Source organism: Gigantopelta aegis, chromosome 9 (assembly GCF_016097555.1).
Source record: "Gigantopelta aegis isolate Gae_Host chromosome 9, Gae_host_genome, whole genome shotgun sequence".
NCBI classification, from domain to species: domain Eukaryota; kingdom Metazoa; phylum Mollusca; class Gastropoda; order Neomphalida; family Peltospiridae; genus Gigantopelta; species Gigantopelta aegis.
In genome coordinates this window covers 77,409,487-77,428,617 of record NC_054707.1, presented here as the reverse complement: position 1 = coordinate 77,428,617, position 19,131 = coordinate 77,409,487, and the positions used below count along the sequence as shown (strand labels likewise).

Below are 19,131 nucleotides of genomic sequence, written 5' to 3'. Positions count from 1 at the left end.
CCACCACGACTGGTATATTAAAGGCCGTGGTTTGTGCTATCCTGTCTGTGAGATGGTGCATATAAAAGATCCCTTGCTACTAATGGGAAATTAAAAAAATATATTTTCTCATTAAGAAATATTCTGCATTGGTGTAACATACAATATTATTGGATTATTTGATGCTTCCAAACCAATAACCTTGTCATAGACACAAAATGACATCACACAGTTTAAAGAGTTTGCGCTTCTGGCTTTCTGTTATTATCCTCGATTTACTTCCCAATATACTTTTTTTTTTGCTTTTGCAAGTACAAAATTATTGGGAGATAAAATCCAGTTTGACTTACATCTGTGGTTGTTAAAAAAAAGAGCTCCATTTGTTGAAGACATGTTTCTGTTGTAGAAAATTCAGAGCAGTCTTAATACATTTAAATAGATTATAGGGGTGAATCTTCCTTTCAACAATCACTAACAACCAATGTTTATTCCTAAGGATAATTTATCAGTATGATATACATGTACATGTATGCTTAGAAAACATTGTAAACAAACATTTAAAAACCCTGTATCACGCCAGTTTACTGTGTTCCCTGCATATATACAAATGTACTTGTAGTACCGGTGTGACATACCACACATGTGGATTCTCGAGTTTATCAATCAAATGATGTAATGCTTTTGTACTTAAGCCAAGAAATCATTGTACAAAATCAAATCTTGGTTATTAGTTAGTAGATAAAGAAAAAATGAAGTATACAATGATAATTAATCAGCCTTTGTTTTACTTAAAAATAGTCCATAATTTTCTTATAATATATATTATTATTTTTTTACATAAAATAATTCATATTTAGCTTAGTGCTCAATGAAGTTTGTTGATGTATTGAACATTATATAGTATGTGATAAATATTTTTGCATAATTTGCTTTTTCTTTTAACTTGAAGTAATAAATTGTTGCTTACCACTAGAATAATATAATTATCAAGTACATATATAGACATGTATGATTAATATAGCGTGTGATAAATGTTATGCTTCACTTGCCTTTCTAGTCCCCTACCGGTCCATCCGGAGAGAACTATAGGTTTCATCTCCATCCTTCTGTCTGTCCATATGTCTGTCCCACATATAGTGTTCTGGATGTTTTTTTTAGAAAGCCTTAAGATATTAACATGAAATTTTGTGTATAGCTTTATCATATACTGTTACAGATCAAGTTTGATGATTTACCAATTTTTAGGAAGTTATGACCCTTTAAATTTGTTTTCTGGACTTTTTTTTCTCAGAAAGCCCTGAGATATTAACCTGAAATTTTGTGTATATCTTTGTCATGTGCTGTTACAGATTAAGTTTACTTTCATGGCAATTTACCTACTTGGGAGACATAAAAAAAAACAAATTCCTGACTTTTGTTTTGCAGTGCCTGAAGGTATCGATATGAAATTTTGTATATACTTTTACCTTCATCATGTACTGTTACTGATCAAGTTTTAACTTGTATGGTGATTTACCCACTTTTCACAGAAGTACATGTATGGCCCTTGAATTTAACATTTGAGTTCGGATGGGGACATGTATATCTTTAGCAGTATTCTCATAATGCTTGTTTAAATCATATATTGATTTGTGTTCATAATCGCCTGTAAATATTTGTTTATCCTGCGATCACCAGATACTCACGTATAGTACTATATGATGAATTTTGTTATTAAAGAACACACTTCAAATCATTATGCTTTGGTATGTGTTGTTAATGGAGTAATTGGTTAGTGCATCACAAATTACGTATATATGTTGCAAACATTATTACACGATTCCAGTGTGATCCAAATTTGTTATTCTGAGTAGTGTTGCTTACCAAAAGTTTGAAAAAAAAAGATGTTCCCCAATAGAATCTGGGATCTTTTTTCAAAGATGACTTTGTACATGCAATATAGAAACTTTGATATTTTTCTTTTTGTATATACTTTTTGTAACATTGTTGTGACAAGTATATCGGCTAAAGTAGATCTCAAGTAAAGAGGTATTTGTACTAATGAGTACGTACAGTTACTAAGATTTGTTTTGTTTTGTTGTCAGTACTGGGACAGTATATGTAATGAGTTGAAAGTAAAAAAACAAAACAGTTGACAGTGTTGAGATTATTTGTACACTTCAATTTTTAAATATTGCTTTTTCTCTTGAATGTATGGTAAAACCTTTATATATACACAACAGTAGAAGTATTCAATCTAGGTAGAACTTAGGTCGAGTCCTCCAGCCCTCCCCTTATTGATATTGATATGTAGTGGAAGGCTAGAGGAAACTCTAAGCAATGCTTTGGCAATGGTCGACTACCAAATGATCGCAAGTAAAAAATAAAAAGTTTTTCCTAAATCTGAAGCCACAGAGCTTTAGATTAATTATTCTCAAGTCCAGTCATGACATTAAATTTACATGTTGTTAACCAGTACCAACATTACACGAAGAAACGAGATAGCTCTATGGAAAACGAACCTGCGCTGCACTTTGTTGGGGTAATGTACAGCAAGTGTGTTCCCACATCAATAAGGAAGGGCTGGAGGTGACTCGAGCTATGTAGAACCGGTGACAGGTTTTAAATATACTGTACTATTACATTCACTTCAGGATATTGATAAAGCTTGTTTATGTCCTAGGTAAACTAATTTTCATATATCATAAGCTTTACCGAACAAAAGTAAAAACTATTTCGTGAAGGCACGCATCAAAACAAGCATATAGTATGGTAACCCATGTACATGTTAAAATAAATTAGGACTTCGTAATCTATAGGGTAGTTACAATTCCCATTATTGTTACTATAAAATCCTTTCACAGACATATATATATTTTTTATTACTTCACATCACTGTTCTTGTACCGATTCTTATGCATGCTCATGGAAAAAATAAGGGAACACATAAATAATAAAAGCATATATTGCTTGCCACCAGAATCCTCATCCGTTTTAACATGAAGTTAACTGTTATTAATGTTCAATCCCACAGTACTGACATTCAATCCCACATTACTGACATTCAATCCCACATTACATTTCTGTATATTTCTAATAGTGAATTAAATATGGTCTTAAATACTGTGTTCCCATATTTCAGGGGTGGGAATTGGTGAACTGTAAACAAAAAAGAGGAAATCTAGAGGGGTCCCGGAAATTATTGAAATCCTAATTAAAAATCTGTGCCATCTGACACATTTTGGAGGAAAGGACGATTAAAATGTGAGGAAACGCAATGTTCCTGAGAGGTAAGCAGTTGATACCAAAGAATTCCCACCCCTGATATTTATTTCCATCAGTATAATATGTGTATATTTTATATTTGAATATGGCAACACTCGAAAAATACAATTTATGTGGTGGTTTATATTTAATAAGATTTTGTGGGAAACGATGTATCATTCTTGACATGTGGCAACCTGTTTGTAGACATGTTTCAATGCCTGTTCAGTTTGTTTTGTTGAACAACACCACTAGAGCACATTGATTTATTAATCGTCAGCTGTTGGTTGTAAACTTGCTAATAAATGGTCCCAAATTGAATACTCTATTTATTGTCCATTAATCCTATTTTTATAAATATGTAAGGAATAAACAGACACACAGTAAATGTTCTTATTAAGTCAGGGCTCGACCTTAGCGGTAGCCCGGGCTGTTTTGGCTACCGATTTCTCACTTGGGCTACCAGATGTCTAAACACGGTAGTCCGCCGGGCTACTACATTTTTTGGCACATCCAGTTACTACACAGTCAACAAGATGCTTAAACACCTAAAACATGTTTAAATTAAAATAAATAATTTGGTTGTTTTCTCGTTTTAATTTTTTTTAAATTAAAATTATGTGGATTCTGATTTTTACCGAGGGCTACCAGCTTTCATAACCTGGTAGCCCAGTGAGCTACCACTGAAAAATGATAAAGTCAAGGCTTGCAAGTGTGTTATGTCTTGAAAGGATGCAGTGTGACCTCTCTCCACAGAGGGTAGTATCAATTTATACCAAGATATTGTGAACAGTAGGAGTATAATTAGTCCAACACGTCTGCAGTCATTAGAGTTTGACAGCAGATGCATCGGACAGGAGTATTAGTTTATCTTATAAATTTGAACAACCAGGGTATTTATATAGTCATGTTTTAAAACAATGTTTGGATTCATATAACCAGATCTACAAATTTTATTAGTTGCTTTACTTAGTTATTTATTGCAAAAAAAATGAGATGGGCAGTTTTTACAAGTTGGTCAGGTTACATAAAAAAAAATACATTTAAAACACCCTGTTTTCCACAAAAAATTATGATTTTGTGCTGCTTATTTTGTTTGTGAATAAATATATTTTGTTCATCTGTGAGCGAGTTTGATCTTTTCAACATGGGGAAGATGGATAAAATCTTTTAGATAAAGAGTAACTGAATTATTGGCAACAAAAAAAAAGAAGAGTTTAAAAGTTTGTTGTTTAACGACACCACTAGAGCACATTGATTTATTAATCATAGGCTATTGGATGTCTAAACATTTGACATTTTCCATTAGTATCAAGGGATATTTTATATGCATCATCCTACCGACAGGATAGCACTGCCTTTGTGGTGCACTGGCTGTAATGAGAAACAGCCCACCAAGGGGGATCGATCCTAGACCGATCATGCATAAGACTGAATTTAATGGTAAAAAGTACATTAACCATCTAGCATTGTTTTAGCAATATAGTCTGTCTTACTGCTTGCTCGGGACAGAGTGCTTCAACCATAAGACAAAAGAACAAACTGATGAAGAGTCAAATATGTTTATTTTGCAGGTAACCAAGAGTTCCAAAATCAGAACACTAGATTGGCACAAACAAGATACTGTTACTGTATGCAAATTATAGCAACCTGAAAATGAATAGGAATGTAAAAAAAAAAAAAAAAAATTAAAAGTAACTAAATGGACGGAGTCAACACAAAATATGATTAATAATTCCCACAAACATAATAAATATAAAACATAATTATGACTGTTGGTAAAAGGGTTATTCCAGAAATAAAGAACGAGAGAACATTTCAGCGTATCTTTATACACACATTGATACAATATGGTCCTGTATTAGTTGAGGAAAGTTGTTGTAATGGTACTAGTAAGACAAATGGGCATATACTACTAAAGTCCGAACAACATGGTTAACAACTATGATAAGTTACTCTCCTTTACCATTAGACTTCCCCCACAAAAATTGCGGAACACCATTATAATGAGGCAGATTTTACATACTACATTGTAACCACAACACCTTTATCGACAAAAGCCAAGTAAATTTCGCTACCTGACATTTTGCTTTTTCATGGAATATTCTTTAAGAGAGTATCAGGACAAAATACTGGGGAAATCTAATGGTAATTAAAGGCAGGGGAGTAATTTATTTTATTGTAGTTTTCAACTAGGAGGGTTGGTGGATTGAAAAAGATTACTTGTGCAAAAGCTAGGAGTTACATCCCCAATGCAACCCATCCCAAAAACACAATGCATCAAATTAAACAGATCAAAAGTGATTGAATTGTAACATAACTTGTACATTTTACTTCTGACCAAGCTGAATGAAGATTAACGTTCTTTAATATATATTAATAACATTTTTGATATTTGTCAGATATGTAAGGATGTACATATTTAACTTCGAACACAGCAAGATATATATTTATTTCTGGAATAACCGTAACTTATTACAACAAAAAACATTTTGGTTATGATAACTGTTTTGCACTACAAATGTAATCAATAAATGATAAAAAAAATTACACTATAAACTTTAAATATTACAAGAACTTGTCAATTATAGTATCCATACAGATTGATGCAAAATATAAGACTGGAGAGAGAGAGAGATATACATTGTATATAAAACTGAAGTTATGAAACACCTAACTCAATCATCTACTGGTAAGGGGGATCAAATATTGCCCATAATTGGCCCAGTGGTTAAGTCGGTGCAGTGCAGTCCATATTAAAGCCGCACACCCTAGTTCCATCCAGCGAAAATAAATTATAATTTGGTTAATCTACAAACCTGTAACACACTTAGATCACGCTTTTATCAAATTGAGTGAAAAAGCAGGTTTTATATCGATAAATACCATGGGAATCCCCATGTCCCAATTGCTTGAAATAATTTTGAAAGTTAGTATTCTGATGTCACCGGTAGAAGCACAACAATGCCTACGTCACGACAAATTTCACAGACTTGGGGTGTGTTCGTTTCACCTCTCCTGGACATGTTCCAACTGTTCTGTCCTGGTTGTATCCCCTCTCCAGATATCGTAAGACTTAGCAAAATTATTCGTTTTAAGGGTTTGTAATGTTTTGTATTGAGACACTTACTTGTCTGAACTTTATTGTTACTGAAAATGTTCATGAACTGTGAAGAAAAATCTCACAAATGAACAACAACAAATCGGATGTTGATTGCGCGAACCGTGCACGAGAAAACAAACCGAACCAAAATGATAACGGTCACGTGATATACCAACGTCTGTGACATTAAAAATAGATTGGACCTTGCTTGCTTAACTGTTTTCTCTCGACAACACGTTTTGTGAAAAAAAAGCAAAAAATGCATTTCGTGCTTTTACACACATCAGGATTACCAAAAAGCACTTCAGGTGAATGGAAATGTGTATTCTAAATAATAAAATGTAAGTAAAGTGCAATTTTATTTGTGAAAAGTGGGGTTTAATAGCGAAAAACAACGCCGTAATGGTTAACAAATAAACGTAACTAGGGTGTGTCCCTTTAAGGAATTGTTAATGGATATTACAGATATTTTGCAATAAGAATTAGGATTTCAACTGGAATCAGAACATTAAATTTAAGCACACTTCATTCTCTGAAAAAAAAACGGACTTAAAGTTTGTTTAACAAGACCACTAGAGCACATTGATTTATTAGTAAAAAAAATTAACACTTTGTCAATCACATAAGAATCCAGTTCACAGTAACTGAGAAGTTAAAAACAAGAAAAATATTTTGCATTCAGGTATTTCTTATAATTCAGTGTCAGTTAATTGATATCTAGTACTGGAAAATAAATTGTGACACAGTTAACCTACAACTAATTTCACAGTAATAAAGTACAAATCTTTAAAAATGTGTATAAAACAATACCGACAGATGTTAAATTAATTATAAATAACTACAAATGCATTAACTTGGCAATAAATATTTATGCACCAACAATTCACTGTACCGGTAAGTAAAAAACAGTTTTAGGTTGCTTTAATTTTATAAACTGATATCAGAACATGACCATCTAAAATAAGTCTAAGTAGCAGTTTTATACCTTTGCTAGACGTAATCATTTTAATAAATACGAAGCTCAATTTTATAAAAAGCCTAAATAAATAAAAATTACACAAAATAAAATCACTAAATGTGAAATGAAAAACCCCTACTTCAACCAAAGTTTTTCTTCAGTAAAAAAATTGTCATATTGCCAATAAAAAAATATGATTCAAATCCATGAATAATAAAGTGATAAATAGTTGGATTGTTTGTACAGTAACAGTTTGATATATATAGATTATTATACGAGCTTGTATGTCGTATTGATATTACGAAACGAGTGTCAGGATTTTTGTATTGCCCGAGCGAATTTCGTAAAATCAGTACGATACACAAGCTGCGAGTGTAATAATTTCTTTATTATCCATATTTTTATTTTTGTTTTGTTTTTAGAATAGCAAGGACCGTCTCAAAATTATTCAACCACAACTTGAAGGAAACGATGAAATGACGTCATATTCCACATGCAGTCTGAGCTAAGACTGGGGAAGCAACGTCATAACATGATGTCATTTCCAAAAATTATGTCATTACACGTGTGCTTTGTATGATGATTATTAACTCGGTTATGTTGAACCATATGGATAATAAATCCATGTTATTCACTTGGATTTTAGAACTTTAACTTTAAGTATTGTCAATGTATGGTGAACATTCAGGTAATTAACATCAAGGCATTAGGTAGAATATTTTCCTTTTTTTGGTATTTGGAAATAGTTATCACAGATGAACACACTTAAGACATGGCCAGATGTGAAATAGACAGTCTGACCCATCTGATTTACATCGGACCTCTAAATGAATGACAGAAGAAGAAAGTTTCACATCTTTATGACTGACATGCCTTTCTTAACAGATAGGTTTTCTTATCACTGTCAAAAACAGAACACTATCTACTTATACAATACATCATAAAAATAATTCATAAAAAAAAAATTCAACAAAACTTAAAGATCAACAACAATGTGCATATTTTATAATATACCATCTCACGAGTATGCATTGTAATATTAACTAAAGGTCTGTTTCTGAGTAACTGTTTTGGTTTCATTTTAATTATTTATTTACCGGTAATTAATACAAAGACTATATATATTATATATATATATATATATATATATAAACATATATATAATAGTTTGGTTTTAAGTCCCATTTTCTGAATCAGTGGACTACAGATGTGGTTGAGTTAGGGTTTCATTAATGAGACCAGTTTTCACAAGTCCTGCAAGTGACCTTCTAAATAACGTTTTACCATAATCTATACAACATATCACATTTTATTAAGTTAGGTATCAAACATAATATATTACATTCTCATGTATACATAAATAAACATTTACTCCTGTCAAAGAAAACAAAATACTGGAATAAATATGATATGAAAAAACAAGCCCTAGTCAGCATAACAATCTGTTTGTGGAACGAGAGCAGTCAATTTCAATAAATACAAAATAGAAGGGTTTTGATTAAAAAACAAAAGGTTAAAGATATTTAGCTTACTTAAATATATGTTAGATATAATGCATGACTTCATATGTTCCATCGTGCCTTTAATGGAAATGCGGTGCTCAATACTAGCCAAATTTCACATCAATGACATAAAATGGAAACAAAGCTTTATTTCACAGATCAGTATTTAAGATCACCGATAAAATGATTAAGTTTTTCCAGGTGAAAGTGACAGCAATAAGAAACAAATATCTTTATGCAGGTATGTGTTTTACATTCAAAGACTAATTGTTTTGTGAATTGTTTTTGTTTTTAGGTATTGGTAACAAATATAAAATCACACAACAAACACTGATACATCAGAATATATCTAGTTATTTATTCCCTCCATTCCCAGGGTAGACCTGTTCAAATAAACCATACAAAATGCTTCGTCTATATTTGTACATTATCCTCACTTTGCTTTCTTATTGCTATAACTAACATACATGAATAAATCAACATTGTAAGTTTAGTTAGCTGAAAATTCGATTATTCAGGTCCCAACAAATAATATATTTTTAAAAACGGGCCATGTAGGTACTGGAATAAATCACGTTAACTTTATCCTAAATCAAACTTTAAACTAGATTAATATTATGCTTTGTTTTTGTTTGTTTTTTTTTACGAATACAGAATTTCATAAACAACTGTTGGTATCTGCAGTACATATATGCAATGAAAATAATGCATGCATACACATTTTGTGACATAAGGTTGAGCGCAAACAAGGCAAAACTGTATATGCATGCATTTTTCTCCCAAATTACAGTATGCTACACAAATTCTTGTTTGGGTGATATTCCTAGATTTGCCAGTATGCTTTTATTAGTGCACCAGAAAAGTATTTTCTTTATTACATCCCTACATTCACAGAGAACCAGGCGAAAGGAGTAACAAACACACAAACTTACCAAAAGATAACAGAAACATTTGGTCCCACAATGGTTCAGTTTACTTAAAGGTAACCCTATTATACAAGCCAACCCTTCAATCTGACCAGGATGTTGTAAAAACTTTCAAAACAAATCACAATCAAATGTACATCGTTACACAGATATCAGTAATCAATACAGCTAGCAAACTAGTGATCAGCATTTTTACTTTTAATCAAAATTTAAGGTCATCAGTCCAAAATTCTTCATTCAAAAAAATGGTACAACGGATCTTCATTGAGGCCACACTTCTAATTTAAAAAACCCAATTTACTGCTGTTTAATCCATTATTTTAGTTATAGGTTTGTTGAGTTGTTATTTTATTATTATTATTATTATTCATATATTAAAACTCTAACCCTAGCTATTAGTAGAAAATCCTTGTGATGGTTACCAAATGTTTACCATTAAATTACAGGTCTTACTTACTTTACCACGTTTGACAAATCCAATGAATGGCTCATCCTGGTGTTTATAGTACCTCGAAATACATATTTACTCAAAACAGAAAATATACTCATCTCTGAAATTAGGATCAGTGACCAATTTTTTTTTTTTTTAAATTGATGGAAAATTGTTTTTGTTCAGATTATATTATAGATTATATTATAAAATTATAGATAATTTTTCTTTACGGTTGGCCTCAGCAGGAAGCACAGAGTAATTCTTACATTAAAGGCTACACCACTCGATACGAGTTACAAGTGCCTCCTACGACAATAGCCAATTGTGACAAGACTAACATTATGATTTCAGCGGTTGCTATACAATCAGCTATTCTCATACAAGACACTCATATGACAAAGACGATCAGGCAACCCATGTCAGCATGGACACAGCAGCAAGGGACAGAACTGTAATATCACAGGTGTTCACCAAAAATAAAGTATTTTCTACACAACCATTGACAGTGGCAACACATGCAGGTGGACAAGTTTTATCCCGTAATAAACACATAAATCATGTAAGTATAGACATACTGTACAATAATACTCGGTGAAAGCTTTCTCTGTTCTTATAAAACTTTAGAATCCAGACTTTAGACTTTAATAAAGCTGAGTCCATAAAAAGAGCATGTAGAGTCAGGAGACTTTACTTAAGTCTTCAATCTGAACTTCAAAGTTGTATAAGCACGGGTCCTTGTAATTCTATTTCATGTTGCATAAAATTAACGGTAAGCCGATCATTTGTGCTTCTGATAAATACACCATCTGTTCTGTTAAAATGCCAAAGTGTAAAGCAGTCAGCGTTGGTTCTATAAACAGAAGTTAATCTGATTTCACTATGAAACACGTCCAATATGTCTCTGTACCATAAACAGACGTTATTCTGATTTCACTTTGGAACCAGTCCACGAGACGTTGGATACATTGGTGTTGAAACTCCTAAAGACTTTTTACTTGCAGTTTTAGGTCTGAAAACAAAATGATTACACACAGGTTATATAAAATTATAAAGGACAAGCAATTTGCTACATTATAAAATAAAAAATTTCATTAACCTTCTGACTACTGCAGGTGAAATATCTCACCCAATGTCACGTCGGTCGACATATTGTATACTGTATACAGAGCATTTCCCAATTCATATTTTCTGCCGTTCTGCACATGGCACTCACCGGAAATGGAAATATAATAAAAGAAAAAATATTTCTTTTCAAAATAGTGGCTTTTATTTTGAAAATACCTTGAAATTTTGAGTTCAAAAAGTGGTTTTCGGCAAGTATTACAACAATGGCGGCATATCGCAGTCATTTTCTGGGATAGATAGCTGATTGTGACAGCTAATTTGATAATACATTTTATCGTTTTACCATCAACGAAAAAAATCACCAAATATTGCAATATGAATTTAAAAAACAATTCTGGTCAGAATTCATATATGAACTTTATTTCATGTATTTATAAAACATTTAAGTGAATATATGCCAGTAAAAATGATAAACTTGTACCCAGTTAATGTGGTTTTTGTCAAAAATTAATCCAGTAGTCTAAAGGTTAACACAAAGTTTATATTATCTGACAGTTTTCTACAGACTACCACTGCACATTTCAAAGTCCAGCTCAAATTAAGCTTAGATAAATAATATTGACAAAACAGACAAGTGCCATAAATTATGCTTTAAGCAAGTGTCTGCAATTACTCATAAACAGAACTGGGTCCAAAAATCAATGCAGTAGCTTACTGTGTCAGTTATAAAATAAAATATAATCGACCTGTTCTTCTTCATTTATTTTTGTAAAGATTCATTACTGGTACAGAACATAAACAGTACATTAAGTTTCTATGATAGTGGATGCATAAATTTATTCTACAAGCCAAGTTCAAAAGGGCCAATCATGTCATAGGAACCATATATATATATTTTTTTTGTAACAAAAGTTGTGCCTTCATTCATAACTGGGGGCGGGACGTAACCCATTGCTAAAGCATTCACTTGATGTGTGGTCAGTCTTCCATTGATCCCTGTCAGTGGGCCCATTGGGCTCTTTTTCATTCCAACCAGTGCACCACGACTGGTATATAAAAGGCAGTGGTATGTGCTATCTTGTCTGTGGGATGGTGCATATAAAAGATCCCTTGCTACTAATGGGAAAAATATAGCGGGTTTCCTCTCTAAAACTATATATCAAAATTACCAAATGTTTGAAATCCAATAGCTCATGATTAATAAATTAATGTGTTCTAGTGGTGTCATTAAACATAACAAACTTTAAACTTTTATTCATAACAAACAGCTATTCACGCTGTTAGACTAAACTGGCATAACAGGTTCCTTGGAACAAAACAAAAGCAGAATTTTGTTGACCAAAATCTGCAAAAATAAGACTTTCTTATTATAAATCTGATACCAATCATTATGCAATTTAATATATTAAACTTATCTCTTTGAAATCTCTTAATTTGGTCGATTGTTCAGGATCGTGCTACATTACAAAAAACTAAATTCTGAGTTTGTTCGTACTAAGAAACAAATTATACCAATTAATTCTATGCTGAACCTAATTTTGGCTTATTTTGACCAATGTATAATAATTATTAAATGAGCAAACTCTTTGGAAATTCTAGAATAGAGGCCATTAAAAGTATTCACATCATTGTTATATTAACACTATCTTACCTCCATTTTTTCCCAAAATAGAATTAGATAACGGTAATGTAATAACAGAACAAACAATTTTTTTAGAGGAAACTAAAAAATTCTATGAAAACTTATACTCTAAAAGGAAATCCATCTACTGGCGATAACATCCAAAATATTAATAATATTAATGCAAATAATCTATCAGATGCAGTAGCAGAAGGCTTAAAAGGAGAAATAAAATATAGTGAAGCACTAGAATGTCTTAAAAATATGAAAAACGATAAAAGCCCTGGTTCAGATGGTTTTACGGCTGAATTTTTTAAATTCTTTTGGATTGACCTAGGTCGCTTTATTGTTAGATCTCTTAATTATAGTTATAATATAAATGAAATGTCCAACACTCAAAAATTAGAAATTATTACTTAATTATTAAATAAACCAAAGCAGTTTTTCAAAAATTGGCGTCCTATTGAACTGTATATACAAAATAGCTTCAGGATGCAAAGCCAATAGAATAAAAACAGTACTTGATACAATTATTGCTAAAGATCAAACTGGTTTTATCAAAGGCAGGTACATTGGTGAAAATATACGATTAATATTTGACATAATGGACTATACAGAAAGACAAAAAATACCAGGTATGTTGGTTTTGGTAGATTTTGAAAAAGCCTTCGACTCGGTCTCCTGGGATTTTATTGAACAAACACTAGATATTTTTAACTTTAAATATTCAATAAAAAAGTGGATAAATACTCTTTATAAAAATTCTGTGTCGCGAATATTACAAAATGGGTTTCTATCAGAAAGTTTTAAGTTAGAAAGGGGTTGTAGGCAAGGCGATCCACTATCCCCCTATATTTTTATCATATATGCTGAAATTCTAGCAATATTAATAAGAAATTCAAAGGATATTAAAGGAATACATATTGATGGGGAAGAATACCTTCTATCTCAGTATGCAGATGATACCACCTTTATTTTAGACGGATCACTCCAGTCCAAGGACGATACTTTAAGTGTATTAAACATGTATGCAGATGTTTCTGGTTTGAAAATAAATTACTCGAAATCGAAAATTATATGGATAGGAAGTAAGAAATTCTCAAAAGAGGTCTTTCATCCATCAAAATGGAAGCTAGAATGGGGAGCTGAATCTTTTAGTCTATTAGGAATAAACTTTTCTCTAAATATGCAACAAATGATTGATGAAAATTATGAATAAAAAATATTGGAAATGAAGAAATCTATTAAACAGTGGCCAACAAGAAAATTAACCGTTTTGGGTAGAATTATTGTGGTAAAATCGCTTGTAGGTAGTACTAAACCAAATAACTTCCGGCTGGGTCAAAGTTCGAGGTGCACCCAACTTTTGATAGAGAAGTGAACACCACAAGTCCTGTGATTGGTTATAAATGTGAGTGTGTTGGTTGTAAAAAATAATAATTTCATCTGGGTAAAAAAAATGTGCAATTTTATTTCATCTAGTACCAATGTGTCAAGTAGCCTTGTGCTTGAAACATGTATGGGGTACCTGTAAAAAAAAGTACTAGAATTTTGTGTGAAACTAGGGTAGTCATAGACGCTAACCCATTATCTCAGAAATGAGCTGCTTGACCCCCATTTTTTCCTGATTCACTTTAAGTGTAAGGGGTGGTAGTATTTATATCCGTGGCATTTATGTCGGTTGATACGTTGCAGGTAGGAGTTTTAGCCACATATGTTACTATTGTCATCTATGGGATTTGATTTGGTAGTATACACCCTGTAATACCCGAAATAACGCATTTACTTATTTCTTTACCAAATCCACCGGAAAGAATAATAAAACAAATAAATAAATTACTTTTTAATTTTGTATGGCAAAACAAACCTGACTGGATAAAAAGAACAATACTAGTGCAAGATTATGAAAAAGGTGGGCTTAAAATGATAGATATTATACATTTCTCTACAGCATTAAAACTGACTTGGATAAAAAGACTGTTTGGGTCAAATTCTAAATTGGCAAATATTTTTCAGTCTATAACAGGTTTAACAACCAGAGACTTAGTTATACAAGGTGATTTTTTAATTCAGCTTAGGATAAAGAAAATTAAAAATATGTTTTGGAAGGATGTATTAAATAGTTGGATCTTATTTCAACAAAAATTAACATTTCAAAATGAAGAAGAAATTCTAAGTTTGAACATTTGGAATAATAGTAATATACTAATAGACAGAAAACCTATATTATATAAGAATTTCATTGAAAAAAGGCGTTATATTTTTATATGATTTATTAGATAGCCAAGGGCAGTTTATGGATTATAACACTTTTAATGCAAAATATAATATACGATCAATTTTTTTAGAATATGCGTCTTTAATATGTGCAATCAAATTATTTATACGAAACAAAACAAATTTAAATAAACAAACATACGAAGTGCCTAAACATCCAGTATTTCCTTCGAAAATAAAGCTTCTTGCGAAAAACAAATCAGGAAGTAGAGAAATATATAAAGTACTGAATAATGCTACTGTAGTTCCTACATCATAATTGAAATATTCTCGTGAAGGATGCTGTTTTCCTACTTCAAAATGGGCAAAGTATTATAGTCTTCCATTTATGATTTTGAAAGACCCAACTCTATTATGGTTTCAGTACCAAATTTTACATAGGATTATACCAACAAATTAGTTTTTATATAAAATAAAGTATATTGCTTCCAGTACTTGTAACTTTTGTAATCAGCAACCAGAAACATTGCCCTAAAGTCAGTGAACTTTGGAAAACTATAGAACAATGGTTACAGCAAAAAGACGAATATATTCAGCTTGATAAAAGTATGGTTCTATTCGGCAGCATACATACAAATCATAAATTTGTGAATTGGCTTATTGTCAATGTAAAGCTTTATATATATATATAGAACAAAACTTCAAAAGAATATACTTCATATAACTGGAATTAAAAATGTAATTCCAGATAAATTACAAATAGAGAAATACATACTCTATAAAAACTGTTCACATAAAGAGTTTGATGAAAACTGGGCACCTTAGCAAAGATGTCTAGAAAATTAAATTTAGCCTTAATAGTTAAAAATAACTCCAATATAAGACACATACTGTTGGTGGTGTGTTTTTTGTGTAACCTAAAAGCCAATAACGTTTGTTTTCTATATTTGGAAATATGGATTTTTCTTTTCTTCTTTTCTCTCTGTCTATCTGTTTAATTTCTTTTTTATTATATATTTAGTCTGTCATTAATTTTGTGCTCCAAATTTGACTATTTGAATTAACTAGTAATTTTACTGAATGCACTTTATATTTATGTATCTATTGTTAGATAATGATTTCAGGGCCCCAACCTGGACATTATCAATATATAAATATCTGGGACAATAAATATATTAAAAAAACAACAAAAAAACAACAAAAAACAAAACAAAAAAACCACTATCTTACCTCGCTGATTTTTCTCTCTTCTTAGGATTTCTTGCTTTTGGATTGAAAAGTCCAGCACTGACAAAGTAAAAGAGATGAATTATTAATTAAATTGTAATAGACTTTTATTCTTAACATAAATATAGCTTCTGTAAGTCTGCAATTTTATCTCAAACTTGTGCAAGTGCAACTTGGGTGATTGCAGGCTTCACCACTGCAACAAAGTACCAGACTGAGTTCATAATACATAGAGTCACCAAGTACAAATAATAATGTACGGACATAGAATTTATTTCGGATCTAGTCAACTTAGTGGATATATTAACTGCAGCTGTGGAATGCAAATCAGTCATTTTGCCTGTGAAATTTGGGCGACTTTCCAAGATGAAAACAGAACAGTGGACAAACAAAAATAAAACAAAAATGAAATAAAATAAAAAACAAATTATTTTTAAAGTATTGAATGTCATTTCACCAATTTCAGGTTATTCTCTGATTCAAGTACCAAGCACTCTTCAGTAGAATAAGACCTTTTAGGATGAAAAAGTATGTTATCTTCACTAATAACTACTAACAATACCATTCACCGACATTTTAATTTATTTCACTAAACATTACATATTAAATAGCTGCCCTCTTCCACTGTAGTTTAACTTGCCATGTTTCCACATGTTACCATCAATTTCTATATATATATCCCACTACATATTAATAAATATTAATCTGACATCTTTCACAATTATTCAATCAGTCATTTTCATTACATATTCTCACCCACTACCACCAATATCTAGAGCTTCTGAATGTTACATAATAAATAGTTAGCTATTTCTGGTTCCAAACAGTGCACCACGATTTGTACATCAATGGCCATGGTATATGCTATACTGTCTGTTGAATAGTCCATAAAAACGATCCCTTGCTACTAATGGAAAAATTACCAAATGTTTGACATTCAGTAGCCGACAATGAATAAATCAATGTGCTCTAGTGGTGTCGTTAAAGAAAACAAACTTTCTCCACATGTTCTCACCTGCTACCATCAATATCGATATCTTCCTCCTCCTGGAGAGCTGTGTCAATAGCGGCCTGCACCTTGGGCGCTATGGCCGGACCCTCATAGTCACGGGTCGTCCGGTTCGGCATGTCCAGTTCCACTTGCAGAATGTTTTCACCCTTACAAGAACAAATGTTAATATGAGCACAAGCCAACGATATTATGTTATAAATGAGATATGACAAAACAATCAGTAAAATAAAAACTTCATTTAATTATTTTCAAAATGCTTTTTAATAGATTCACGACCTGCACATTCAGAGTCTGTACACTGAAGGTAGTACTAGACCAAATAACTTCCGGCTGGGTCAAAGTTCGAGGTGCACCCAATTTTTGATAGAGAAGTGAACACCACAAGTCCTGTGATTGGTTATAAATGTGAGTGTTGGTTGTAAAAAATAATAGTTTCATCTGGGTAAAAAAAAAAGCAATTTTATTTCATCTAGTACCAGTGTGTTAAGTAGCCTTGTGCTTGAAACATGTATGGGGTACCTGTAAAAAAAAGTACTCGAATTTTGTGCAAAACTAGGGTAGTCATAGACGCTATCCGTTATCTCAGAAACGAGCAGCTCGACTCCCAATTTTTTCTGATTCACTTTAAGTGTGAGAGGTGGTAGTATTCATCTCCGTGGCGTTTATGTCGATTGATACGCTGCAGGTAGGAGTTTTAGCCACATATGTTATTATTGTCGTCTATGGGATTTGATTTGGTAGTATACACCCTATAGTGTTAAAAATTCTCAATATTTAATGTTAAAGTCCATTACCTTATATCTTGGGTTACCTCCCATGGCAGATGCCATTTTTGAAAACTCTGAGACAGGACGTCGGTTACCAAGAGCAGACACAGGTCTCTTTGCCATTGTCTGGGAGCTGAAATCCAGTAAAGAATAGTGTTTGAGAAATTATTATTGTGCAAGTGTGTGTGTCACTGAACAAAACAACTGGTTTCTTTTTCTATAGCCAAGAGCAAATTACAAGTTATAAAATGTGATATTACAGAGTTTGTAAGTGTGGTAACACGGGCATTATCACAGAATGACAAGTAGCATGCGATACATAATTTTCTGTTTTTGCACCTTTTTTGTGCTGTATAACTTGAAATGTGAATTAAAAAGAAAGGAAAAAAGATATGTTAATTTTCAGATTACTTCAAAATTACAAATTAAAGAACATTTCATAAAGGACAAAACATATTTGTATATTTTCTTATCTCAGAGATTATCTGACTGGGAGCTAGTATAGTTGAGAACTCACTTTTTGTTTGCGAGTGGTCTCAGTTTCCACATGTCTTCATCTTCATCATACACAGCTCGGTTCTGAACTTTGGTTTTCTCTTCAGGTGGAATAAAATTTTCTATAATCAGCAGTCTGAACAAAGAGAAGAGAAATTAAGTAATAAATGCATTGCAAAAACAAAACACATCAATGTAGTTTATTTGCAGTTTGTTTTGTATCACATACATTGAAAATGTTGGTATTATTAGTCCACTACCAGTCCAACTGGAGGGGATTAAAGCTTTCATCTCCGTACTTCTTTCTGTCTGTCCCAATTATAGTTTCTATGACTTTTGTTTTGCAATGCCTCAATATATTGAGCTGAAATTTTGTGCATAGCTTTATCATGTTCTATTACTGAACAAGTTTGAATTTAATGGTGATTTACCCCTATTTGACAGAGTTATGGCCCTTGAAGTTAGGAGATACAAAAATGTGGGTTTTGTTTGACATTTTTTGGCAATGCCTGAACATATTGAGTTAAACCGGACACCCTTGGGACCAAGAAAAATGTCTGCTTTCCACATATTAAGCAGGGAT

At 31.9% G+C, this 19,131-nt stretch overlaps 1 protein-coding gene across 1 annotated transcript in view; it reads right to left on the bottom strand.

Moving 5' to 3' along the window:
* Positions 1 to 6,404: 6,404 nt before the first annotated feature.
* Positions 6,405 to 19,131, bottom strand: part of LOC121380896 (kinesin-like protein KIF3B) — a 39,621-nt gene continuing 26,894 nt past the window's right edge. Inside the window, exons 20-24 of the mRNA XM_041509921.1 lie at positions 18,571 to 18,684; positions 18,081 to 18,186; positions 17,290 to 17,432; positions 16,278 to 16,334; positions 6,405 to 11,153 (exon numbers count right to left, since the gene is read on the bottom strand). Coding sequence (XP_041365855.1) covers positions 11,075 to 11,153; positions 16,278 to 16,334; positions 17,290 to 17,432; positions 18,081 to 18,186; positions 18,571 to 18,684 — 499 coding nt within the window. The 3' untranslated portion in view covers positions 6,405 to 11,074. The remainder of the gene's footprint in view (positions 11,154 to 16,277; positions 16,335 to 17,289; positions 17,433 to 18,080; positions 18,187 to 18,570; positions 18,685 to 19,131) is intronic.